Source organism: Dendropsophus ebraccatus, chromosome 5, assembly GCF_027789765.1.
Source record: "Dendropsophus ebraccatus isolate aDenEbr1 chromosome 5, aDenEbr1.pat, whole genome shotgun sequence".
In the NCBI taxonomy this organism is placed as follows: domain Eukaryota; kingdom Metazoa; phylum Chordata; class Amphibia; order Anura; family Hylidae; genus Dendropsophus; species Dendropsophus ebraccatus.
The window spans coordinates 34543750-34570561 of record NC_091458.1 but is presented as its reverse complement, the minus strand read 5'-3'; the positions used below and the strand labels follow the sequence as shown (position 1 = coordinate 34570561).

The 26812-nt window shown below is 43.8% G+C and overlaps 1 protein-coding gene across 2 annotated transcripts in view; it reads right to left on the bottom strand.

The window, feature by feature from the left end:
• The window catches only part of NUP58 (nucleoporin 58), a 44596-nt gene that overhangs the window by 12112 nt on the left and 5672 nt on the right, over positions 1-26812 (bottom strand). For both annotated transcript variants that reach the window (XM_069969839.1, XM_069969841.1), the window contains exons 2-12: positions 21680-21750; positions 20386-20523; positions 15059-15196; positions 14185-14286; positions 12783-12807; positions 12586-12651; positions 11509-11683; positions 9185-9264; positions 8424-8542; positions 8108-8190; positions 7228-7429 (exon numbers count right to left, since the gene is read on the bottom strand). In XM_069969839.1, the coding sequence (XP_069825940.1) occupies positions 7228-7429; positions 8108-8190; positions 8424-8542; positions 9185-9264; positions 11509-11683; positions 12586-12651; positions 12783-12807; positions 14185-14286; positions 15059-15196; positions 20386-20523; positions 21680-21750 (1199 nt within the window). The remainder of the gene's footprint in view (positions 1-7227; positions 7430-8107; positions 8191-8423; positions 8543-9184; positions 9265-11508; positions 11684-12585; positions 12652-12782; positions 12808-14184; positions 14287-15058; positions 15197-20385; positions 20524-21679; positions 21751-26812) is intronic.

The following is a 26812-nucleotide window of genomic DNA, read 5'->3' as shown; positions in this document are numbered from 1 at the left end:
ATTAAAGTGAGGATAGGTTTCCTTTAATGTCACCCACTGGAGAAAAAAAATAAATAAAAACAGGTCAGAGACATTTATCTGAATATTCCAATGAGAATACACTAGAACAACATGGATCATAAGAAATGTCAGTCACAATGATGGCAGATCCAGACTACCACTTGGTCACATTTTATGCTCAGGCCTGAATTAAGAAATGACTGTTCTTCTACGTGTAGGCACTGGCAGTGGAAGACTTGTAAGGGGAATAGCCCTTATATCTGAAGTACACATCAAAGCCATAGGCCTAAAGGCAGCAACATCTTATCCTACTGTCCTAATACTAAAGAAACCACTGCAAACCTAATTACATGTAGTAATATAGAATCAGATGTCTTAGTGTCACTCACACCCGATCACTAATCCAGCGTCAGAAGCGACCAGTTGCTTGGAGGAATTTTATACGTCACATTTTTTGGGTTAAGTGCAGGCAGCCAAATAGTGACAATCTACTGTATATTAAATAAAGTCAGCTTAGTAGTAATATAATCCAAATGATAGGAGAACACAATCAGCTAAACCTTGCAAAATTTAAAAACACACAAAAACTAAAAATGTGTATCTTATCTGTAACTCAAAAAAGCAGATAAATATCATTTACGAGCTCGCAAACTAGTGTGCTAAAAGGACAATGCAAACCTAATCCTTAAAGGAGCAACGCCTTTAGATGCCTGAATTTCTACAGCTAAAAGCCATTTTTTGGAATGAAACATTGTATTGGTGTATATGAATGTGTGTATATATATCCCCCCCCCTGAAATTCCCCTTGCATTACAGGTGTCAATCAAGCTGACATGGGAGGGAGAAGATTGTGGAGAGCTTGACTGGAAGCCATGTCCACTCCCCTGTGACTGGATGAGGCTATATTGCATACAATGCAAGCACGATTATCGGAACACTATTTAAAGGTACTGGGGGCTCTTTTTGTTGTGACATGAAGGTAACAGGTTGCCTTTAAAAACTTAGGACTGTAGAAATACTTTCTAGCAACAAAGGCATCATCAGCTAAGGCATATATATCTAATGGTAACAGGAAGGGGCTATCCCACAAACCCTCAGTCTGCAAAAAGGCATACACATGCTGCGTTGTGTCCATTAATCTAATGTAGGGGGTTATCCAAAATACAATAAATTCTACCAAAAACAGCACCACCCCTGTCCCCAAGTGGAGTGTGGTATTACTCTACTCCATTCACTTCAATAGAACCGAGCCACAATATCACACACACACACACAGAATAAAAGTGGCGCTGTTTCCTAATATTCTATATCAGATAACCCTTTTAATGTATACACATACAAACATGTTAAGAGTTGTAGTACATTGCCAAACGCATCTAAGTAAATGAATTAACTAGTTGCACTCCATCTAAAAGCAGAATAGATTCTCTTTCACTACTTTAGTACTGTTTACCATGCTAGCGTTTGCAAGATTCGGTAAATCCTCTGATACCAATGGGAGAATCGATCCACCCATTAAATTTCTCCATTTTATACTAGCGTAATACAGATACAAGGCTGCAAGTGCCGGCCTGATGGCCAGGACAGACAGCTGTCAGTTTCTTGGTATATTCTGTTCCTAATAGTGTGTATGTATAAATATGTATAACATACTGTACACAGGCACACACCTAACATAAAACATACTTTAAAATGTCAAATTTTAGTGATACTTCTGCAGTACCGTAAAACATGGTACAATAACTTATCCGCATTTGTAATGCAATGTAAAATATATACAACTTTTATCGCCTTTACTCTGTATGATAAGTTAAGCAAATGGCAAGAAGGGCATCTAAAAAGGAGAATGTATCAGCCCATACACGCAAAAAAAAAATATAAGTTAAAAAAACAAAAACAAAACATTTAAAGCATACCTCCAGTGACTTAGTTAAAAAAAACCGTCTAAGGACTCTTACACCAGTGTGTAGATTCAGGTTAAGAATAAGTGCATGCTGCAATAATTTCAATCTATTCCAGAGTAATAGATCTGAATTACTATAGCCCTTTACTTTCTCCCTGCCGATGTCTGCTACAAGAGCAGGCAGACTGTGATAGATGTATTAGAGAGGTTGCTAAAATAACTTGCGTAACTTACACCAACATAAGGACAAGCTGAAAGTTTGTAGAGGGAAATTTACCAGTTACTAAGGTCCTGTGATTACAGCAGCATTAGCACTGATACAACCATTTTTATTTTTCTAACCATTGTGTACAAGTTTACCAACAGGGCACCAGAGTTGCAATGTTAATGTGAACTAGCAGCTTGTGTACAGTAACAACTGTATCTGCAGTGTGTAAAATAATGGTGAGAAAGGCAAGGATACAGTAGAAATAGTTCAATAAGTTTTACCTGTCATTATATATAAAGTCAAAAGTTATTGATTGGAATAAGTCTCAGTTAATATGTTCAGTCTCAGTTGCCGAACTGTTCGGCTTCGGCTATGTTCTCCAAACCCAGACGCTCAGCCAGGAAGACATGGATGCAGCCTATGGCTGTATTCATGTTTTCCAGGACTCCGTAAGGTGGCCTCTAACATCGCCAGACACCAAAAACAATTGCTGAGTGTTCAAGTTCAGAGAACATTTGGCAACTGCACTCAAGACTAGGCTCATCAGAGAGCCTGACATTCGCTGCCACACGAAGTTTAAGAGTACCTGTCAGGAGCCGGCAGTCAAGATCAGTAGTGAATTCGGCATCCAGAAGTTCGGGTATCCATTGAGACAAAACACGATGAGTCAGTAACACGCATTTTGCCAGTGATAGCTGCGGCTGGCTTCCTGACAGGTACACTTTAAGGCCAGGGAGAAAGCATGGCAGCAGTGCGATCCTCTCCCCAGCTTGCTAATTCAGATTTAGCCTCAAAGGCTATAATGGGGCTAAAGTCTCTGAATTAGTCTCTGAATCAGACATATCTGATTAGAGGTCTAAAGTTATATACAATAACAGGTACTCTTTAAAAGAAGTCATACCAGAAGAGTACCATGCATGAGCATTGAATTATTTTTCTATTGGAGGTAGGCTTTAAGGGGGGGGGGGGGGGAAATCATAAAAAATCTCTTGTAGTGCTTCTAACACAACAATTATAACTTAAATCTATTAAATAACCTAAAAAAAATGGCTGCCAAAAGTGGCAATTAAAAAAAAGCAACAATAATAAGAAAGCTATAAAATATTGGTCTAATCAGCATGGAAGAAAAAAAAAAGAGGAATCCAAACTATGTAAACATCCTTTACATCACCGGGACAAACAGAACACGACCAAACATTGGCAGTAGATTATATATGTATGCAGCATTAAAATATCTTTAAAAAAAACAAAACAAAACACATTCTTATAAGCTATGGAGCAACACTGCACACCATGACAGCAAGTCAGCTCACCGCATTACAGCAATCTTGCCTGGTGTCTATACATTGTATAAAAGTGAACATCAACCAGAAAAACAGACAACTTATTTACATTCACAATGATCAATAGATGTTCACTACAACGACATCATGGATATAAGGATTCTTTCTACACGACTAGTACTGAAGAGTATAGGGGAATATAAGACAAAGTAGTCATTTGCAAAGGATTGTGGGGGTATTTGGCACTTTTGAGTATAAGAAGCTGGCCTGGCCTCAATAGAGTGCAGCCCTTAAAGTTCAAGGAAGGTTGTGTCCGAAGACAACATTATGATAGTCCATGGACTGTCTCTGCTATTACAGCCATGCTCCACTTCTAAGGGATTGTTACACATGGCTGGACAATCCCCAGGAGCAGGGGGACCAAAGTTTTGGTCATCTATGTGCTAAAACCTTCTCGGAGGGGGGGGGGGGGGGGGGGGGGGGGGGGGGGTGGGGGGGGGGGGAGGGTAATAAAAAGGTTAAAGGGGTTGGCCACTTTATAGCAAAATAGTTCAGTGTACAGTATTGGTAAGTGTCCTCACTGCCCTTACTGATAGCTGCTCCCTGTGTACCCCATAGAACTAAAATCAGACTCCCCCCTCCAGGCTGGGCTGTCCTGCTCTGTGGTGTTCCTGTCCATAAGATGGTGTTTACCACTGAGACTGTATATGCCTATGGAGGATTTGGGGGCGGGCATGGTCACATGCTCCTCCATGTCGGCCATCTTATGGACAGAATCACCACAGAGCAGGGCAGCCCTGCCTGGAGGAGGGGAGTCTGATTTTAGCTTTATGAGGTACACAAGGCGCTGCTGCAAGTGAGGGCAGTTAGTACACTTACTAATTCTGTACACAGAATTATTTTACTATAAAGTGGCCAACCCCTTTAAGTAAATCTCTATAATATTGTCTGGTTCCAACCACAAAAAGATATGCCGCTTACACTTCACATTATTTGTGTTCCCTGCAAAAGGTACAAAGGAACGTGTTAAAAAAAAAAAAAAAAAAAGCACATCAAAGAATAGAAGATACAGGAGGGGGGATATGTTACACAAGGGGGTTGTACTCTGCAAGAGCAGGAGAATTGGAAAAAAAAAAAGACCAGGGTGGCCGAGTAATACACAGTCACAGTAAGGATAACTAAAGCCATGGATGGATACAGCGATGGCTACTAATTCATCTCCACCATCTAACACCAGGTCTTATCTTTATAACATCAGAATTCTCAGCCGATTTCCTCATACAGCTTTACTGCAGTTGCAGCTCACTTCTGTTATATATTCTCCTGTATGTAAAAGCTGCCTGCAGCAGCCACTAGAGGGAGCTTACTGTATACCGTTCTATTAGGCTCTTTTTCCATGTTCCATATTCATAGGGAAACCTTTCATGCTCATAGATATCAGAAATCAAGGATGTCCTCCACTAAGGAGGTTTCTGCTGGATAAAACAGCATAAACCTCTGCTCTATTTCATAGAGCGGGATATAGTATATTTAAAAAAAAAAAGTTATATATTTTAGAGCTTAATACAGAAATGTATACAGCAGACTGTATACAGCAAAGAATTCTTAAATTATTAAGATTTAAAGAACAAAATGATATTCAAGGGTGGACATTCACTCATAGACCCAAGCTACAAAGGTTTTTTCAGTTGATTAAACGTCTAAAAATCACCAATTACTAATGCTGGAGGTTAATCGGGAATACCATTTTAGTCATATGTCCTACCCAGTAGCATCATTTTTTTAAAAGATGCAAACAAATTTTTTTGTTACACTATCTATATGACTGGTCAGGACTGTAGACTTTCTGTTACCCCAGGCAGCGAATGTGGATCCACTGTACTACAGAACTGAGTATAAGTGCTCTCTGGGTTTTTACCCTTTAGCCCATGTTCCAGGTTGCGGAAGCTGGACTTCTGCGGCTAGAGGACACCAGTTTGCTCCACAAGTGTGGTTCGGGTGTGGGTAGCAGCTGGTCCCTATATCTGACAGTGCTGGTGAAAGGCCAAATGAGCGTAGTCAACTGAGCACAGGATCAGGGAAGGCCTTAGATGCAGGTCAGACAGTCAGCAATTAAAAAAGATCCAAGGCAGGCAAACGTAATTTGGGAAACCAAACCAGTGGATCCAACAACGCTCAGGCAAGGAAGAACAGCTGGAGGGACTATAAGTGCAAGCAGAATAGGATTGGCGGTGGCACAAAATAGGTGGAGACACACTAGCACCTTAAAGCAGGTGCGCACACCCACAGACACCAGGAGGAGTAACAATCTCAGTGAACCAGTGGACAAGGAACAGGAAAGCAGGACCAAGCCTGAGGTATATAGCAGTGTGAACAGTTAACACAAGTGTTCTCAATCTTATGTGGGCCAGCTATGCAGCAAAATAGCAGAAAAACAGGGTGTTGCCGCTGCTAAATACTAAAGCAAGGTAAACCCTTACTGATTATAAGTTGGAGCACTGCCCTGAAGAGCACAACGATCGATCGATAGATAGATAGATAGGTAGATAGATAGATATAGATAGATAGATATAGCTTTTATTTGTATAGCGCACACAGATCTGTATGTTTTTGGGTGTGAGAGGAAACCGGAGTACCTGGAAGAAACCCACGCAAACACGGAGAGAACATACAAACTCTTTGCAGATTTTGCCCTTGGTTGCCCAGCGCTGCAAGGCTACAGTGCTAACCACTGAGCCACCAGTGTATCACTGTAGCGTACTCCTGCAACTTGCTTGCCTGTAAATTTCAGGGAGGTGCTCTTATACTTTGCAAATATTTTGCATGCTTTAGTAATAGGCTACAACCTATAACAATTCTGCATCACACTTGACTGGCTGCACTTTACCTCCTGTTTCTCTCCCTGTACCTTATAGATTGTAAGCCCTCGCGGGCAGGGTCCTCCCCATGTACCAGTCTGCATTTTGCCTTCATGAAATGTGTTTTGATCTTGTATTGTTCCTGTTTTTTTTTTACCCCAATCGCTTGTATAGCGCTCTGGAATTAAGGGCGCTTTATAAATAAATAATAGTAATAGAGAAAGCACCAGTGCCATCACCAATCTATTTCCTGCTAAATTGTTGCATGGCTATGACACATTAGGAGGGGAGAACTCGTGCACACTGTACGCTGACCCATTGGACAGCAGAAGATTTTATTTATTTTATTACTGGTAAACTGGAAAGTCATTAGAAAGTCTACTTGTCTGACCAACTATAGAGATATGTATAAAATAAATTAAAAAATTATATATATATTTACACATTATAGTTATACCCCCAGTTAGTTTTTTGCATTTAAAATTTAGGGTGGCATAAGATAAGTCTCTATGATTTTTTTCTTTATACCACCACCTATGTAGCTTAGGCTTAAAGCAGAATTCACATTAAAACGGTGAAGTGCGTTTCACTTCCATGCGTTAAATATAAATTACATTCTGAGATGAAGTTATTCGTGAGACTAGTTCTCCGTTACATCAAGGCCACGACGACTTAACGTTTTTTTTAGTGTATAGGCATAGAATAGTCTCTTCAAGTATAACCATTTCCCTACAGCTTAAGACCCAAAGACTTAGAAAAACAAGCAGGCAGGATTGCTGATTAAGTATAGGGTTACGCTCACTCCAGGAAAAAGTCACACAGTAAACTACTAAAAGGGATCATTATTGCCAAGGCTAAACCCTGCCTATTCTAGAAGCTCTATGTAGTATAAAATACAAAAACTAGGAAGACCCAGCAGAGAGAGAGTTTACCGAGCATAGCTGTAAAATATCTAGAACTTGAATGCATTCAGACCTGTAGCAGGTTGCTGCTGCTGGGTCAGGGTGGCAGCCATTGCGACGGCGGCCGCGTTTGGTATGTTGCTGAAAGGCGTCGGTCCGGTGGTAACGCGGGGAGTGCTCTGCCATTTCTTTGCTTCTGCTCTCCTGGCTTCAAATACATCTGTGGGATCGCCCAAAAACGCTTTTCGGTAACCGAGGTACTGTTCTTTGAGCATCTGAGGGAAAGCCATTTTAGTTTGAAACAGGAAAGCCCATAATTGTACTATAATGGATAAGTGGACATTGAACACTCTACTAGAATACCAAAGCCATAGCAATCAGAGTTCATAAAATCATGAAAAAAATATACCTACCGGGAGTAAAATGAAGAACGTTTCAGACTGCATCCACATGTCACATTGAGGGATTACACACTAGTATTGTCACTCTATACAAACTCTAACATTGCAAGAAGCTGAAGAACAACATCAGGGCTTCTACTGCACACCTCCATACATGGTTTTATTTCCAGCAGACAGAATGCAGGGGCTCCATCATATTTAGAAATAATGTATACATATACATAGGCACACACGCATATTCCCTTTGGTATATACACATACATATAGGTGTGTATGTATACAAATGGGAAATCAACCATAGAAACCCATCTGGTTACAGCTTTAACTTTTTTTAGGCAGCCTCTGACGCATGATAGTTGGAATAAGAATACTAAAACCAATGTGATAGATTTGTAATTTCTGGGGAAGGAACCTTACAAAGACTTATTTTACATGAAAGCATAAAACATTAACATTTCATGGCCTATAAACAAATTCTATGTACAAGTGTCTATGTACCTCTTATCTATGTACTACTACAATGCCGCCTGTCACGTTCGCCTGGGCACATACCTTAACATTTTCATGGATTCCTTGCAACTGTGCTGCTAAGGCTACAAACGTCTGGTAGAGTTTTTGCATTGCCATAGAGAGGTCTAAAAGAAAACATAAAAATGAGGCTATACTTTTTACTTTATTTTAAAGATAAACACACACAGTGGCAAACAGTGGCCCATACCAGCCAATCACAGCTCAGCTTTCATTCTACCAGTGCCCGATGTGGTATGAAAGCCGAGCAGTAATTGGTTACTATAGGCAAATGTGTGTCTAAGACAAGACTGGTAAATCTGGGCCAAGGTCTGTGGTGACTGAGCTCCGGGTTCCCTACCTTGTGGAGTTAAGTGCGAGCTGTTGGCTTGTGTTGCTAGGTGGTTTTCCAGCTCCTCAATTTGCTGTCTGTACTGCTGCAACTGGACCTCAAATTGTTCAACTAATACTCGGAAGTAACTGGAACATATAAAAATAATATTCTTTAAACATACTAAAATATTGAGCATTTAATGGCGTCAACTTAGTTTACATATACATTACATAAACACATTATATGCAGTAGCTCCCTACATTGTAGCCAATAAAAAGAATGGGGCAGCTACCATTAAAGGGGTAGTGCAGCGCTAAAAAATTATTCACAGAATAACACACATTACAAAGTTATACAACTTTGTAATGTATGTTATGTCTGTGAATCGCCCCCTTCCTGTGTCCCACCACCCCCGCACGTGTTCCCGAAGTGTTGGTGCATTATACATTACCTGATCCGTGTCGCGCATGTCCTCCATCTTGTGCCAAACGTCATCTTCGGCCGGCCGAATCGCTGCCGCCGTCCCCCCTCTGCCGCGATTGGCTGAGCACAGTTATGCTCAGCCAATTGTGGCTGAGCGGCTGATGACGCGGCCGCACTACCCCTTTAAGTGGAGGTATAATATCAGCATTCCCATTTTTACAAAATGCAGACATATCATTGACATACAGTGACATTATGAGGTTATCGCCCCCTAAATAGCTGCCATTTCTTTTATATAGGTGCCCATAGGTCTGAATCTATAAATTCCTTGCTACCATGATGTTTACCATCAACCAAAAACTTACTCAGCTGGTGCTGTATTTTCATGTTGAAGGCCGAGCGGAGTTTTCTGTGTACGCAAAGCTATTTCTGCATTTTTAAGTTCCTAAAAGTAAAAAAAACAACTGTAGTAACTAAGTGGTAATAGATGGCATAAGAATTAATGAAAAGTGTTAATAGTAAGCAGCTACCAGTCATTGGCTCTACTGTAACTCTTGTAGGAGTTTACTATTAGTGATGAGCGAGTACTAAAATGCTCGGGTGCTCTTTACTCGAAACGAATATCTCCCAATACTCGAGTGCTCGTTTCGAGTAACGAACCCCATTGAAGTCAATGGGAGACTCGAGCATTTTTGCAGGAGACTCAAGTTCGGTAGAGGTAAGATCGTGTGAAAACCTGTCAACCTCAGAAATTGATGGAAACACAACGGAAATGGACAGAAAACAGCAGGGGCAGCATGTGCAACAGCCTGGTTAAAACAGAGGTAGGTATATGGACCACCCAAAAACTCAGCCTGACACAGCATGGCAGTGAGAACACAAGGAACCATTAAAACAGAGGTAGCATATCATGAACCAGCCAAAAATTCAGCCTGACACAGCATGGCGGTGAGGACAGAGTGAACAAGGTAGAAGCAGTAGCCAGTCAGCCTTCCAAAAATTATACCAGACACTGCATGGCATTGAGCACACAGAGAACCATTAAAAGTGAGTGAGGAAGCAAGTGAGCCCACCCAAAAATTGGAGTGAGTCCAGGGGCTGGGATTTATTGTGGACACAAAGCTGGGTGCTCACAGCTGGCCACCTGATGCCTCTCAACCGAAGGTGGTGAGGCTCCGGCCATGGCTAGACCAAAAAATAATAATAATAAAACAGCTGGCTGGTTGTCGGGGGGCTGTACGGTACAATCTGGTACTGGTTGGACCTAGATACACACTCTCTGTCACCCCCTTACAATGAGCAGTGAAGTTTTATGCAGGTGTACTACAAATCCCAGCAATCCAATGTAGTGCAGCAGCACCACCAGCCCCAAAATCGAAAAAGAGTACACTGAGAACTTCTTAGGGGTCTGTATGCAACACCTAATGCCCCCTTTCTGCCAGCAGCCGGTCACCACAGTGAGCTGGTTAAATCGTGGAAGCAGCACTGCAACTCCCAGCCAGCAGTCTGTAGTAATACTATTAAAAAACGATTTGAAGAAAAAACTGTTTGTATTGCTAGTATTCCAGCCCCCCCGCCACATATTCACTGTACTACTCCTCCCATCATCTGCTCATGTTTTGTGATGGGGATGGCCCTAGTACTACTTCTCCATCATCTGCTCATACTATGAGAAGATTATGGGAGGAGTAGTACAGTGTATATGTGTCCCACAGCACCGAGCAGGGAGGGAGGGGGGAGGGAGGTAGATGCACAGGCACCTCTCTCCCTCCCTGCTCTGTGCCCTCCAAATATATTAACTGAATACATTTATGGAATACTTTTGGGAGCAAGGACACTTGCTCCCCAAAGTATTCCATAAATGTATTCAATAAATAATACATACTGTACATTACTTTACATAGACATCCATAGAACAATACAGTGCCATAGACTTCTACATATAGTGCGCCACCTGCTGGACACTCCATAGGAATTACAACTGATTTGTGACATCACCGTTTTTTACAGAATCTAAAGCCTCCCTGATCTACTAAATTAGGGGTTATAGCAGTATATGTGCATTTCCCAAAGTTAATGTACATTAGGAATTTGTCTAACTTTCCATAAGTAATAACATATTAAAAAATACTTTTGGCCGAACTTCTCCTTTAATGGCAGATAATTGTCATTATTTTAGTCATTCATTTGCCATTAAATAATGGCCATCAACTCAATTTCAACAGTGTGAGCACCTGGGCCTTTCTGTGTTTTTATTCCACTACTGGTTTTGGTTGCAAAATACGCGGCAAAAATACTGTGTGGGAACATAGCCTAAAGACCTATAACTGTGTCTATTGGGTTGTGCTGTCTGTTATGACAAGAATGTTGCTGCGCTATTTTGTCAAATACAATGGAATCTGCAACAGAGACTCTAAATCTAGACTCCAATGTAAACATGAGCACAGGTGGGAACAAGAAGCACAGCTCAAATATTATATGAAGCTTTCTCATTGCCAAACACAGGTCATAGATGAGCAGTTCTGATTCTGTTTACAAGTATTAACACTGGGATCTGAACCAGTATCAGCTACAACCAGAAGCACAGTGAAAAAGAACCCTGTGCCCCTTTAACTTCATAGAATGGCGCAAGAAGGGCCCTAAAGCTTGTACTATTCAAAGCAAAGTCACTGACAAAATAATCAAATACCTGAGCGGTTTCAATTTTTAGTTTGTCAATAGCCAGAGTATTTCTTTGAAGGCCACTGGATGCTACAGATAAGAGTTGTTTCAAGGCTTTGATGTCTTCTTGTACTTTATCCATAGCTTTAGAAGACATTCTGCTGATCTCCTCTTGTACTTGCTTCTGCTCCTTCACATACTTCCTGTACGAGACATGTCTATATCAGTATAGCAGAGGTCAACCATTGCAGCGTAACAAGCCGCTGAGAGGCATAGTGGTTGGACTAAATGTACTTATGCGCAATATACACTTAACAGCCTGTGTGAACTGTTCTTCATGAATGCTCTCCCAACTCTCCACACTTTGGGCCCCTTCACACGGGTAACAATCATTGCTAGAAACGCTCATTCAACCAATAATCAGTCGGTGTAAAAGTGCCAGCGATCAGCTGAGTAGCAGAAAAATGCTCACTTGTCGGCTAATTGTATCTATTGTTATTTATTGGTTGCACATCTCCCTGTGTAAAAAGGGGATGTACGGCTGATAGCAACATATTTAAAGGAGTAGTACAGAAATTAAAAAAAAAGGGGGGAGACAACAATCAAACACTACTCACAGGGACCCTTGCCGGAAGGCATTACACCCCCCCCCCCCCCCCCCCCCCCCCCCCCGATTCCTGATGACATCACAACACAGGGGAAAATGCCAGCGCTGGTGAGGCACAGGGATGGGTGAGTAATGACAGTTTATTATGTTTCTCCCCGCCCCTGTATTTTAAAAATTTGTGCCCAGCATCGGACTTCTCCTTTAAATTGCTGCACAAATGATAGAAGCATCATTTATGCGACCTGGCCAATTGATTCATTGTGGCGGATAAGCGCACTGCAAGCAAACGCCAACTTCGCTAATCGGCACTTGTTTGTGCTCGAAGATGAAGGATGCCAGGTGTAAAAGAACCCTTACCTATACATTACATCCTCCTGCCAATACAGACAATATAAAAAGCTGCTTAAGTTCCACTCCAGGGTGTGAGGTACAGTACACACGTGAAGACTTAAGGCAGCTATAGAGGTAAAGTTAGTTTCTGGTTAAAACTATACTTACTGAAAGTTTTCCACATCTTGACAGATTAATTGAGGTAGATTTTCATCCTTAAGTGCTTTACTGTCCCTACAAGTAAAACCAAGATTCCAGATATAAAAGGCACAGTCTATAAATATACACAGTGAACTGTATTGTCTAAAAGGGGTTTATTTCATTATAAATAACACACAAGTCAACAATACATAAAATTAACTCACTCTGGCCTGGTTCCAGTTTTGTCACCTGAAAATAAAAACAAATGGTAAGTTAGGAAGTATTCTCTATAGAATAACCCAGTAATCTACTCTGCAGAGAGGAGCGGCTGATCTCCTGAGTAATCTCATACACAAAAGGCAACTAACGGACTAACTAAAGAGACCAGGCACCAATCTCATGTTTAAAGGGGACTGCTTATCTTCCTCCCAAAAAAAAGTTTGGGGAAAGAAAGAGCATAGTGGAAATTTATCATAAGTCTTTTTGGCACCTTATTTCAAGCTTGTACATTCCCATTTTGTTAAAGTGACTCTGTACCCACAATCTGCCCCCTCCTAACCACTTATACTTTCTTATAGCTGCTTTTAATCCAAGATCTGTCCTGGGGTCCGTCCAGCAGGTGATGCAGTTATTGTCCTAAAAAACAACTTTTAAACTTGCAGCCCTGTGTCAAATTGACGTGGCCTAGAGCGGTAAAGGCTAACCTGGACACTCCAGCTGTTGCAAAACTACAATTCCCATCATGCCTGGACAACGAAAGATATGGCTTTGGCTGCCAAGGTATCATGGGAATTGTAGTTTTGCAACAGCTGGATTGTAGTGTCACATTTTTAAGCAATTCGAGGCCTATGTAAAAGTGCAACTATTTTATTCCACAAAATAGCATCCAAGCACAGTCCCCCCCTCCCCCCCTCCGTCGTTTGAATTGCTCCCCACCTAGAATAGCTGACCAGTCATGCATGTGTATGGAGTCAGGGAATGGGCAGGAGGGATACCCGACAGAAATCTGAAGTGTATGGCCAGCAATAACCTGAGCCTTTGCTGAGATAAGAGGCAGTCCTCAGAATAACTTCTGCTGCCAAAGACATATGCCACATGTCACAGCTTTAAAACTTGCTGCTGTAGCCAGGAGGACTAGAACTCAGCATGTTCAACTTTCATAATTAAAGCCTAAGTTGTAAGATTCACAGTGAAAAAACACTCATCTCAAGTTGGGAAGCCGGAAGTTTCCTGGTCTGTGTAAGGGGAAGATGCAAATGACATCAGGACGATAAAACTCAGCCTGTTACTGGCATCTATCCCATGTACAGCCTCCAGTTATCAAAAGAAAGGCATGAGCATGTGTCAGTGGGTGCCGCACTGAGCACAACCAATCCCCCATTTCTGATTAGACATGAAGGGGGAGATTTATCAAACATGGTGTAAAGTGAAACTGGCTCAGTTGCCCCTAGCAACCAATCAGATTCCACCTTTCATTTTCCAAAGAGTCTGTGAGGAATGAAAGGTGGAATCTGATTGGTTGCTAGGGACAACTGAGCCAGTTTCACTTTACACCATGTTTGATAAATCTCCCCCGAAATGTTTACAGACATCTGGATCATGACACCTTTTGCAGACCATACTCACTTTTTTTGTCAGAAGAACTACTGAAGTCTATTCCACCAAGTCCTTCGTTGGTTGTAGTCTGTGTAGAAGGTGCAGCCAACCCCAAAGGATTCTGTCCAAGACCTAAAATTAAATATAAAAGTAGAGGAGGGTTGTTACTTGCACTTTTTCCTCAGGACAAGCATATTCCTCTTTAAAAAAAAAAAACAAAAAACAAAACACAACTTGTAAGACACCATAGGTTGGAATACTGGCACAGGCAGGCTATAACTTTTCTGCATATGTGCTAGTTCAGGGACAACAGCCCACCCTCAATGTTAGGGTCCTATTAGATGTCCCGATCAATAATGTAAACGAGCGCCAATCTGCTAGATCACTGCTTGTTTACTGAGCCTATTACACAGCTCGATAATCGTATAGCAAGGGCTGTATGGACATCGTTAGCAATGTCCGTGCAGCCCTTGCCCTAAACTGTATACATTACCTCTTCTGCCCTCTGCTCGCTTTCCAAAGCCGCAACTCTAGCGGCCTCTCAGTATAGAGACCCACTCTGAAGCTACAGAGGTGGCTCCGGGAAGCAAGCAGAAGAACACCGGGAGCGTGAAGAGGTTATATATATTTTTTATTATTTTATTATTAGTTGAGAAGCAAAAGACACGACCAGCTGACAATCGTCTCTATTGCACGGAGTGATAGACGGCCTTTACGACATCCAATATTGCTAATTCAACCCTTTTGGCTAACGTTTAAAAGCTTCAGCAGACTGAAACCTGCTGAATAAAAACACAGTAAGGCCAAGTCTCTGATGTTGTTATATTCAATGCTATGTTCAAAAATGTAAAATATATACTTGGTGTCATGCTATGGGAAGGTAACATTTAGTAAAAGGAATTACCTGTAGTTACTGCACCTGTATTCTGAAATGGCGAAGCAGTCAGCCCCGGTAGGCTTCCAAGTGACAGACCAGTAGTGGATGCAGCAGTAGTTGTAGCAGCAGGTGTGGCTGTACCCAAATTTAAAGAGAAACTGGTTCCTTAATGAAAAGCAAAGGAAAAAAATACGATGACCTTCTTCAGCTATCAAAAATGACCAAATATCAAAGCAGCGTTAGTCCGGGTTTACACTTATCCAGTGATCCGATCCAGTGATCCGATGGCATTTCCCTCCGGTGCACTAGAAAAGTGCCGGAGGGAAACGCATCTTTGAACTGATCCCATTGATTTCAATAGCAAAGTTCAAAGTATCTGGTGTGTTAATAGTTTAGCCAGATCACCAGACAGGCCGTATGTCAGAACGTATCTTGCAGCTTTCTGACATACGGCCTGTCTGGTCATCCAGCGCCACATCCAAGTCTATGGAGTGCTGGAGGCATCGCCATGCACAGATTTATGCACTATGCATACACCAGCTTTTGCCTATGGTGTTTCAAGAAGAGAAGTGGAGGCAGCTTAGTACCCTATAGTAGAGGGCTCCCTGAGCGTTTCCCCCCCATTGTAGATGCCCCCATGAGCTGTCACCCTATAGTAGCTGACCCGCTGTAACTTGTACCCCTATAGAAGATTGGCCCCTGTAATGCTGCACCCTATAATAGATGTCCCGCTATAGTAATGAACCTTTTAGCATTGCTTTATGTATGGAAGAGGATTCAAAGAAATATCGAATAGTGGAAAAAATTATGACAACCGATGAGCTTTTAAAAAAAAAAGTATACAAAACCTTATGACAACTGATGCCTTTTTGGTATCAATTGTAGTCAGTTTCTTACAAAAAAAAAAATAAATAAAAACTGAAAAAGGATGCAATGGATCAATGTAAACCCAGCCTTAAAAGGCTGATCACAAAGAAAAAGACTTAAAGGGGTTGTCCAGCGAAAAAATGTTTTCTTTCAAATCAGCTGGTATCAGAAAGTTAAATAGATTTGTAATTTACTTCTATTTAAAAATCTCAAGTCTTCCCATACTTATAAGCTACTATATATCCTGCAGGAAGTGTTGTTTGTTTACATTCAGAAACAGTGCTCTCTACTGACATCTCTGGCGGAGTCAGGAACTGTCCTGAGCAGGAGAGGTTTTCTATGGGGACTTGCTGCTGCGCTGGACAGTTCCTGACTCCGCCAGAGATGTCAGTAGAGAGCACTGTTTCTGAATGTAAACAAACAACACTTCCTGCAGGATATATAGTAGCTTATAAGTATGGAAAGACTTGAGATTTTTAAATAGAAGTAAATTACAAATCTATTTAACTTTCTGAAACCAGTTGATTTGAAAGAAAAAAAAATTTCACTGGACAACCCCTTTAATATGTAGAGATGAGAAAACCTGGAGCATGCTCGAGTCCATCTGAACCCGATCGTTCGGCATTTGATTAGCGGTGGCTGCTGAAGTTGGATAAAGCCCTAAGGCTATGTGGAAATCATGGATATAGTCATTGGCTGTATCCATGTTTTCCAGAAAACCTTAGAGCTTTATCCAAGTTCAGCAGCCCCAGCTAATCAAATACCGAATGTTCGGGTTCGGATGGACTCCAGCATGCTCAAGGTTCGCTCATTAATATGGTTTAAAAAAAAAAAAAAAAAAAAGGGAATAAGCTTGTAGCACAGTTAAAAAGTTGCAGCAACGTTGCTTAGGTCTTTCAGTAGAAGCAAGTCCCAACATGGCCAAAAGGCGGCAGCAGAGACTGTCAGCTTTAAAACTTTTTTAAAGCTGAGATAAAATTGAGATATATACAGTGGTACCTTGGTTTAAGAGTAACTTGGTTTACGAGCATTTTGGTTTAAGATCTCACAGTTTTTAAAAATTGTGAGCTCCCTGTACTGGGTGGGAGGGCGAGTGGGGGAGGGACATGGTCTGCATAGCGGGCTCTACAGCCCTGTACTCTGACCCAGGAAGTCTCCATCACCTTCAAAATCATAGCAGATCCACTTCAGGCTGGGGCTTACATCAGGGGACAGGACTGTGGGGGTAATCTCTCCATAGCTGTAACCCCTACCTCCCTGCATGTATGTGCCCACATCTGCCCTGCTCATTCCTTACTGCTCCCTGCAGTCTGTCAGCCCTTGTGTTTACCATGCTCTCCATTACTGTACAGTAACTTATAATATCACATTCTGCTGCTTCTGAATGTTTGTTTCATTTGTTTTACATGTTATTCAGAATAATAAATCATTATTTTTGGGGTGTGGAACCAATTGTCTGCATTTCAGTGATATCTTATGGGAAAATTTGCTTTGGTTTAAGAGTAGATTTGGATTACAAGCACGGACCTGGAACGAATTATGCTCGTAATCCAAGGCACCACTTTATGTATGTGTATACACACACACCTGTGTATACATGTCCTGTAGTGACTATATATATATATATATATATGTCACTACAGGACGTGTATACACAGGTATACAGCTATGTACACAATACAGGATGTGTATACATAGGGGGGGTCACACAGGGATAGGGATGTATACAGGGGGCACATAGGGATAGGGGTGTATGACTATACAGGGGTCACATAGGTATAGGGGTGAATGACTATACAGGGGTCACATAGGTATAGGGGTGAATGACTATACAGGGGGCACAGACTATGCGGCAGCAGCGAGCAGGGAACGAGAAGCAAATGAGCGCTAATAGCGCTCGTTTGCTCGTCAGTCGGCCCGTGGAAAAGGGCCTTTACACAGCTAACCCCCCAAAATTGTCACAAAGCCCCTGCCATTTTCACCCATTTCCAGTAGGACTAGACCCTGCTACTGTTCCAGCCCCCGCTTCAACACCATCTTAAAACAACATCTGTCCACTGCTCTGACTCAGCGCATACGGCTCCGACCTCAGACGGGGAGATAGAAATCCAAATACCATCCTGGCAAACTTGAGGTCGATTAAGCGATGCCAGAGACTGTATCAGTATTTTCACGGTATATTGCCCAGCTCTAGTATAACTTTCAGGTTAAAGAAATCAGTCCATTGAGTGACACCGCCCAGTGGACTCCTTATTGAGGAATGAGCAGGGATTTTAATCAACAAATTACAAGTTAACCTTCTGCTCTATGACACGATATATTAGATAGCATTGTCCTTTTAACAATATTTCTTTTCCCTTCAAATCAGTGATAAATGCAACACACGTGTGTCAAGGGGTCTTTGTTACTGAGTGAAGTTACTATATACCATACTCTCAGTGCAATAGTTGGAGTCCTCTTTTAAGACTATATATAAACAGAAAAAGTTACTTTAAACTAGAGAACTTACAGTAAGTTCAGGCTTCAGTATTTAAATCATGGAGGCTGAAGAAGATGGATACAGCCCTGAGGACTCCTAGAAAACATGGGGACTGGTAAACCCGAACTTAATGTAGGTTCTCTAATTTTATTGTATAACTTATAAAAATATAAAAAAAGGAATTTATGCAGTGGCTTTTTGCACTCTACAGTATTTAAGGGTAGCAATACTATTACAATTTCCATTCTAGAATTTAGATATGTTATGGATAAAAGAAACTGGAGCCTTTCTTGGTAATCAGTTTGGGATGCAGTAGTCGGACCACATCAACTATGATAGTAGATGACAGCGTTTTCTATTTATATATATATATATAAGGTCTGCAGCAGATTTGATGTCAGATATCAGTGTAAATAAATTATAGAACACATTATTAGATCTGCAGCATCATATCTGCTGCAGAATGGATCCTTATAGGGTAACTGAAGGATATTAAAAGGGAACTAGGGGACTGTCAGCACCAATGTTAATGCTTGGGTGCTGACAGTCCCCTAGTGAACATGGTGCATTTTGGTAATTTGTCTGTGGAGTGGATTATGCACAATCTTAGGTTTCCTATTATAATAAAGAGTCAGAGGTGTTGTGGCATCTGTGCCACAGTCTGGTAGTCCTCACCACTCCCGTCCCCTCACTCAGCCAGTATCTGCCAACAGGGGACTGATCTGCAATCAGATATAGTTGAACTTCCTAGCCTGTGTAGGAGCTGTGGTCTAAGGGTAAATCACCTGTCTAGAGACTAGCACCAGTTTGTTTTCTTTGGTCCGAATCCCTTCATGGAAATGAAATATATTTTATTTTTTTCTCACCATTGTATTAAAAAACTTAAAGCGACTCTGTACCCACAATCTGACCCCTGCAAAACACTTGTACCTTCGGATAGCTGCTTTTAATCCAAGGTCTGTCCTGCGGTCCGTTCGGCAGGTGATGCAGTTATTGTCCTAAAAAAATACTTTTAAGCTTGAAGCCCGGTGCCCTACGGGAGTATCTGTGCCCTAACTTTGCACAACCTCTCTGTCCCTTCTCCCCACCATCCTCATCATTAGGAATGCTCCAGGCAGATTGCCTCCTATTTACCACCTGTGGCAGCCCGGCACATGGGCTGGATCGTTAAGACCTGTGGACCTGTGCAATGTTCAGCATGGAGAAAATGTTTCAGTGACATTCCTAATGATAAAGAGGGTGGGGAGGGACGGAGGGGTGGTGCAAAGTTAGGGCACAGATGCTCCCGTTTGGCACGGGTTTCAAGTTTAAAAGTATTTTTTTAGGACAATAACTGCATCACCTGCCGAAAGGACCCCAGGACAGATCTTGGATTAAAAGCAGCTATCCGAAGGTACAAGTGGTTTGGGGGGGGGGGTCAGATTATGGGTACAGAGTCGCTTTAACTAATTTGGACCTGATTGGGAATTCTTTGCACTTTTAAAAAAAAGATACAATAATGATAAAAGAAAAATAAATAACTATATTTCGTTTCAATCAGGATATTTGAACCAAAGAAAAACTGCTGCTGTTCTCTAGACAGGTGATTTAACCCTAGACCAGAGCTCCTAAACAGGCTAGGAGTTTCAGCTATATCTGATTGCAGATCAGTCCTCTGTTGGCAGATACTGGCTGACAGCGTGAATGAGGAGGAGGCCAGGCAGCATTGATTATTCATGAAGAAGAGGAAGGAGTGGTGAGAGGTGAGAGTGAGGCACAAACTGTGAGCCACAACTCCTCTTCAACTAATTACAGTAGGAACCTGAGATTGTGCATAATTCACTCCACGGAAATTACCAAAAGGTAACAAGCTCACTAGAGGCCTGCCAACTAGAGCGCACTGTGAGATAGGGGTCAGATGCTGACAGATTCCCTTTAAAGCACTCAGAGCAGTGTAAAGATGCCCCAAAATTTAGTGTTAATTCTAAATGTTAGTGCTAAATTCAAGAAAATAAGCAGCTTCTCCTACCTGTTGCTGGGATGGATGGGAGTGAAAACCCAGTAGTTGAGGTAGTTGCAGCGGGCAGAGAGAAAGGTGTAGCCGATCCTGCAGGTTTACCAAAATTTAGGCTGAAACCGGTGGTCGCTGTCGTGGTTGTTGTTGCGGCTATAAGTAAAAATAGGACTTTTTAAGATACTCTCTCAAATCTTTTTCATGTTGAGTACAGTGAGAGATGTGAAAGACTGTGTGGACAGGCTGCTGCCATTAGGGGGCGACACCAAGCAAATAAATGCTTAGCACTTCCTGGACAAGCCATACAGACACATGGCTGATCATTGTGTTCATAAAAAGTAGGAGCAACAAAAGAAGACACAGAAGGTAAAGAGTAGTGATGAGCAAATGTTAGAAAATTGTCTGGGTTTGGACAGGTGGCCGAACCCAAACACTTGGCATTCAGCTCCCGCCATCTGGAGAAATTGGATGCCATCCTAGGGAATCCTGGAAAACATGGATACATTCATAGGCTGTATCCATGTTTTTCTGGCAGCCCTTAGGCGGCCTCCAATTTCTCCAAGTGCAGGATGTTGAACGCCAAGTGTTTGGGTTCAGCCATGTGGCATAACCTGGATAATTTTCTGACAATCGCTCATCACTAGTACAGAGTTAACCTAAAGAAAAAGTCATTATGGGTCAGAAACAAATCAGAGAAGCCCATCAAAGAAAATCAGAAAATGGCGTAACTGTATAGGAGCTGTGCTACTAAATTAGCTAGGTGAGAAAAAGGACTTTACAGTTTTCTCATTGCTATTGCTGGGGGGACAAGGGACCCTGCAAGTAAAGGCTCCATCTTCTCTTCTGCTGGCCAGAAGCTACATACAGGAAGCCTACTTCGGCTGCTTACATAACTTCCTGCATTATTCTCAGGAAGCCATGTGATCAGGACAACATGCCGCCGCCTCTATAACATAACTGCTGTGTGCAGTGATCTCCTATGCAGAGCAGACAGAGGCATCAGGCTGCCCAATGCAAGCCAGATTTTCTAGTCTCTATGTTGACCAAGTTTGTTATGCTGTAAGATGAGTATCGTCCCTGCACAAAACTAAAAACCTATAGCACAGTACTGCTGCAAAGTAAACCCGTCCATACACAGCCCTATTGTGTGAAATAAGGGCTCACAGAGAACGGAACATTACTAAGTATCTATACAGTGGCAAAAGCAAACTGTTGTGCTGCCAAACCCCTCTTTACACCCAGCAGAGAACGAACCGGTATTATTTCAAGTCAAAGGCAAAAGGCTGGTATTGTGAATAGAGACTGTCACCTGTATTTGTCAGCCCCAAGCCAGTGGCAGGCTTCCCGAAGGCACCGAAACCAAACGATGCGCCAGTGTTACTGCAAGAAAGGAGAAAAAACAGGAGCATTAAGTGGGATATTACACATACAGGTCATGTGGGCTTTATATCAGGCCAGACTTACTGCAGGGACTCCCTGAGGAAGCGATGGAGTGCGAGGTGGGAGGCCAGAGGTACTGGGACCCAGACATATAAATGGTAACATTGTTCATGTGCACCTGCACTGGTGATATCTGAATATTACTTCCAGCATACTATAGCATGTTGGTCTACGCACTTTATTTCATGCTGCATTGACACTGTGAACTGTTTACGTGACAATGTGCACTTGCACTTTATTGTAACATATACCAAGTCCCAGAAACATGGTGGTCTTGTTTTTAATCATGTTTGTTTTGTGATGGGTTGAAATAAAGATTTAACTACTCTTCTATATTTGGGGATAGGCTTATTCATTTCTTGTGCTACTGAATACCATATGTAGGTGTATCAGCTTATTTATTTCTTGTGGTACTGAATACCATATGTAGGTGTATCAGCTTATTTATTTCTTGTGGTACTGAATACCATATGTAGGTATATCAGTTGTTCTCTGTTTATAGTCTGTTCCTGGCATTGGCTTCAAAAATCTGTCAGATATCGGAGTGTAAAGAAGATCCTTACAATAGAGTCCATCTCCTGCAACTGGATCAAGTGGCGAGTCAGGAGGTGAAGCGCACAGCCATGCTCTTCTCCCAGTAAATTGTGGTGGTCTCCCCACAGAGAACCCAACCAATCAAACCAGCTTTGTATGAAAGCAGAGCAGTGATTTGTTGCTAGGGCACAATCAGACAGACTGACATCTGGGCCATAACGTCTACATTTGCCTGGGATTTACAGTTTTATGTTTCATTTGGCTGTAAACAAAAAACAACTCTGCAATTCCCCCCCCCCCCTTTTTTTATGTAAATCCGCAAGACACTGATTCTTCGGTATGGCATCCATTTTACCTATATACAGTTTCATCCTTTTTAGAAAACATGATTAATAAAAAAAAGTGAGCACAGCCCAACAGTTAATGTAGACAAATGCTGCAGGTAATACGGCTCACGCAGACCCAGGATGCAGAGAGGTGATGTGGTTACTATACATTGTTCATCATCCAACAGCAGTGGCGTTGCTCGGCATTAAGATTCGGGGCCAGTGCCCCAGATAAAAAGGTCACTGCCTCGAATCGTTTTCCTCCCAACACGCTGCAACAGAGAGGGACAAGTCCCCCAGTTGCAGTTTAGGGCCGCAGACGCCAGCTTTCAGCGACTGGGCCCTCAGTTAGGAGGAAACTTGCCCGGGACCTGGGATTTAAGCCCCAGATCACCGGGCCAGAGTGACCTTTAGCTGAGCGCATGCACAGCTAAAGGGAACGGAGCGCTGGAGACCTGCACACTTCTGCTGCAGGAAGCCTCTGTATGTCACTCTGCCTGCACAGAGAGAGCCTATAGTATACAGGGTGTGGCACAGAGGGGACCTATACAATACAGGGACAGCACAGAAGACGCCTATACTATACAATGGAAAAGAGAGACCTATGCTCTAAGTCTACACAGGGGGGCCTATACTATAAAGCAGGGGTGGGGAACCTCCGGCCCGCGGGCCGCATCCGGCCCCTGACACCTCCGGATGCGGCCCGCGGCACCCCTGTGACATGCGCTGCTCTGGAGGAGAAGGAGCCGGCATTCACAGCTTCCTCCTGTGTCTGTGACAGTTACCAGACACAGGAGGACGCTGTGTATGCCGGCTCCTTCTCCTCCAGAGCGGCACACGTCTTCTGCGGTTTGCGGCTCTCCTGTCATGTGCGCCGCGGTGGTGAGGCAGGAGCCGGCATACACAGCATCTTCCTGTGTCTGTGCCGGCTCCTTCCCCAACAGAGCAGCGCACGTCTTTTCACCGCGCGCCGCCTGCAGGAGAAGACCGGCACAGAAGAGAGGAGGGAGAAGAGGACCTGGATAGCGTGGGAGCGGAGGAAAGGTGAGTGGGATGTTTATTTTTTTTTTATTTGGGGCAGGCACTGGGGATTAACTAGGCCACCAGGAACATGACTGGGGGGGATGGGGGGTTAAGAAGGCCACCAGGGACCTGACTGGGGGGTTAAGAAGGCCACCAGGGACCTGACTGGGAGGTTAAAAAGGCCACCAGGGACCTGACTGGGAGGTTAAGAAGGCCACCAGGGACCTGACTGGGGGGTTAAGAAGGCCACCAGGGACCTGACTGGGAGGTTAACTAGGCCACCAGGGACCTGACTGGGGGGTTAACTAGGCCACCAGGGACATGACTGAGGGGGTTAAGAAGGCCACCAGGGACATGACTGGGGGGTTAAGAAGGCCACCAGGGACATGACGAGGGGGTTAAGAAGGCCACCAGGGACATGACTGAGGGGGTTAAGAAGGCCACCAGGGACATGACTGAGGGGGTTAACTAGGCCACCAGGGACATGACTGAGGGGTTAACTAGGCCACCAGGGACATGACTGAGGGGGTTAAGAAGGCCACCAGGGACATGACTGAGGGGGTTAAGAAGGCCACCAGGGACATGACTGGGGGGTTAACTAGGCTACCAGGGACATGACTGGGGGGTTAACTAGGCTACCAGGGACATGACTGGGGAGTTATCTAGGCTACCAGGGACATGACTGGGGAGTTATCTAGGCTACCAGGGACATGACTGAGGGGCTAAACTAGGCTACCACGGACATCACAGAAGGGCTTAACTAGGCTACCAGGGACATGACTGGGGGTATTAAAGGGACAGTGTCATGTTTTTGAAATTTTTTAAATGAATAGTACTAAGAACAAATAAGTGTGTTGGATTTTTTTTATTTTTTTTTAACATAGTGCTTGAGTAGTATTCATAACATTTAGTTTTGCACAGGGGGCTGCCATGTTTATAGTGTCTGTGTGTGACGTCATTTCACCACACACACACAGACACTATACGGCTCCTCCAGATCATTGAAGTGAACCGACGGAGTCCGTCTGGTTCACTTGCACTGGAGGCTCCGTCACTGTGTGCTGCGCATGCGCACAGGCATGCTCAGCACATGGCATCCTGACACTGTGGGAGGGCTGCATGCCATGTTTGTGAAGCCCGCACCTTTATGAAAGTAAAGTGTGCGGGCTTCAACATCACAAGCCAAACACCAGCTCCCCCTCCCTCCTCCTCCTTCCCCCCTCCTTCCCGCGCGCCGCAGATAAGACCCTTCACACATGAATAGTGACCGCCCCCTCCCCCGTGCAGCCCTAGCTGGGAGAAGATCTGTCAGTGAAGGTCCTTACCTCCCGGCAGGAAGATCGTCAGGAGGAGAATGAGAGGCAGGAGAGAGACACTGAGCTCCACCGGAGAGGATGTAAGGAGCTGACAGGGCTCCCCGCCCCTCCCCCACACTGTGCCTTACGATGTTACTGCTCCCAGTCCCACTACTACTACTACACCCATCCCCCCTACCCCCTACTGCTACCACTACACTACACTACACTACTTCATCCAGCCTCCTACTGCTACCACTACTACTCCCAGCCTCCTACTGCTACCACTACTACTCCCAGCCTCCTACTGCTACCACTACTACACCCAGCCTCCTACTGTTACTACTACTACACCCAGCCTCCTACTGCTACCACTACTACTACACCCAGCCTCCCACCCCCTACTGCTACCACTACACCCAGCCTCCTACTGCTACCACTACTACACCCAGCCTCCTACTGTTACTACTACTACTACACCCAGCCTCCTACTGCTACCACTACTACTACACCCAGCCTCCTACTGCTACCACTACTACTACACCCAGCCTCCTACTGCTACCACTACTACTACTACTACACCCATCCTCCCACCCCCTACTGCTACCACTACACCCAGCCTCCTACTGCTACCACTACTACACCCAACCTCCTACTGCTGCTACTACACCCAGCCCCCTACTGCTACTACTACTACACCCATCCTCCCACCCCCTACTGCTCCCACTACACCCATCCTCCTACTGCTACTACTTCACCCAGCCTCCTACTGCTACCACTACTACACCCAGCCTCCTACTACTACCACTACACCCAGCCCCCTGCTGCTACCACTACACCCAGCCCCCTACTACTACTAATGTATGAGAGTGCATGTACGAGCTGCCTGTGTGAGAGTGCATGTACGAGCTGCCTGTGTGAGAGTGCATGTACGAGCTGCCTGTGTGAGAGTGCATGTACGAGCTGCCTGTGTGAGAGTGCATGTACGAGCTGCCTGTGTGAGAGTGCATGTACGAGCTGCCTGTGTGAGAGTGCATGTACGAGCTGCCTGTGTGAGAGTGCATGTACGAGCTGCCTGTGTGAGAGTGCATGTACGAGCTGCCTGTGTGAGAGTGCATGTACGAGCTGCCTGTGTGAGAGTGCATGTACGAGCTGCCTGTGTGAGAGTGCATGTACGAGCTGCCTGTGTGAGAGTGCATGTACGAGCTGCCTGTGTGAGTGTACATTAAGGATGACCAAATGTACAGCAGTAGCGAAACCCTTCGCTATGCTCGGCCGTCAGCCGGCTGCATTTGAGCTCCGCTCCAGGTGTTTGGAAAAGCTGGATACAGTCCTGGGAGAAGTTCTCCAGAGCTGTAACCAGATTTTCCAGACACTTGGAGCGGAGCTCTAATGCAGCCGGCTGACGGCCGAGCATAGCGAAGGGTTTCGCTACTGCTGTACATTTGCTGATCCCAAGTGTACAGGCATGAGCTGTCTGTATGAGTGTAACAACAATACTATGTGCATGTGGGGGATGGGCGGTGAGAAGTGCGGGAGGAAAGTGTGGGCAGGCGACCTGTATGTGGTTCTGCAGCAGGTTGAGGTGTATTATCGTCTAGGGACATACTTGTATCTTTCCTGCTGTGCAGACAACAACAAAATGGCGCTGCTCAGCAGTACACATAATATCGCCTTTCCCCTCTTTGTTTGCCTGTGAAAAGAGGAGGGAGGTGCTGATGTCACAGAAGTTGAGCAGAGACTGCCTCTTTTTTTCAGCAGCCGTCTTTCAGGCTGCTTTTACCAGCAGTTTCCTGGTGGAGCTCCCCCTGATGGCCATCACTG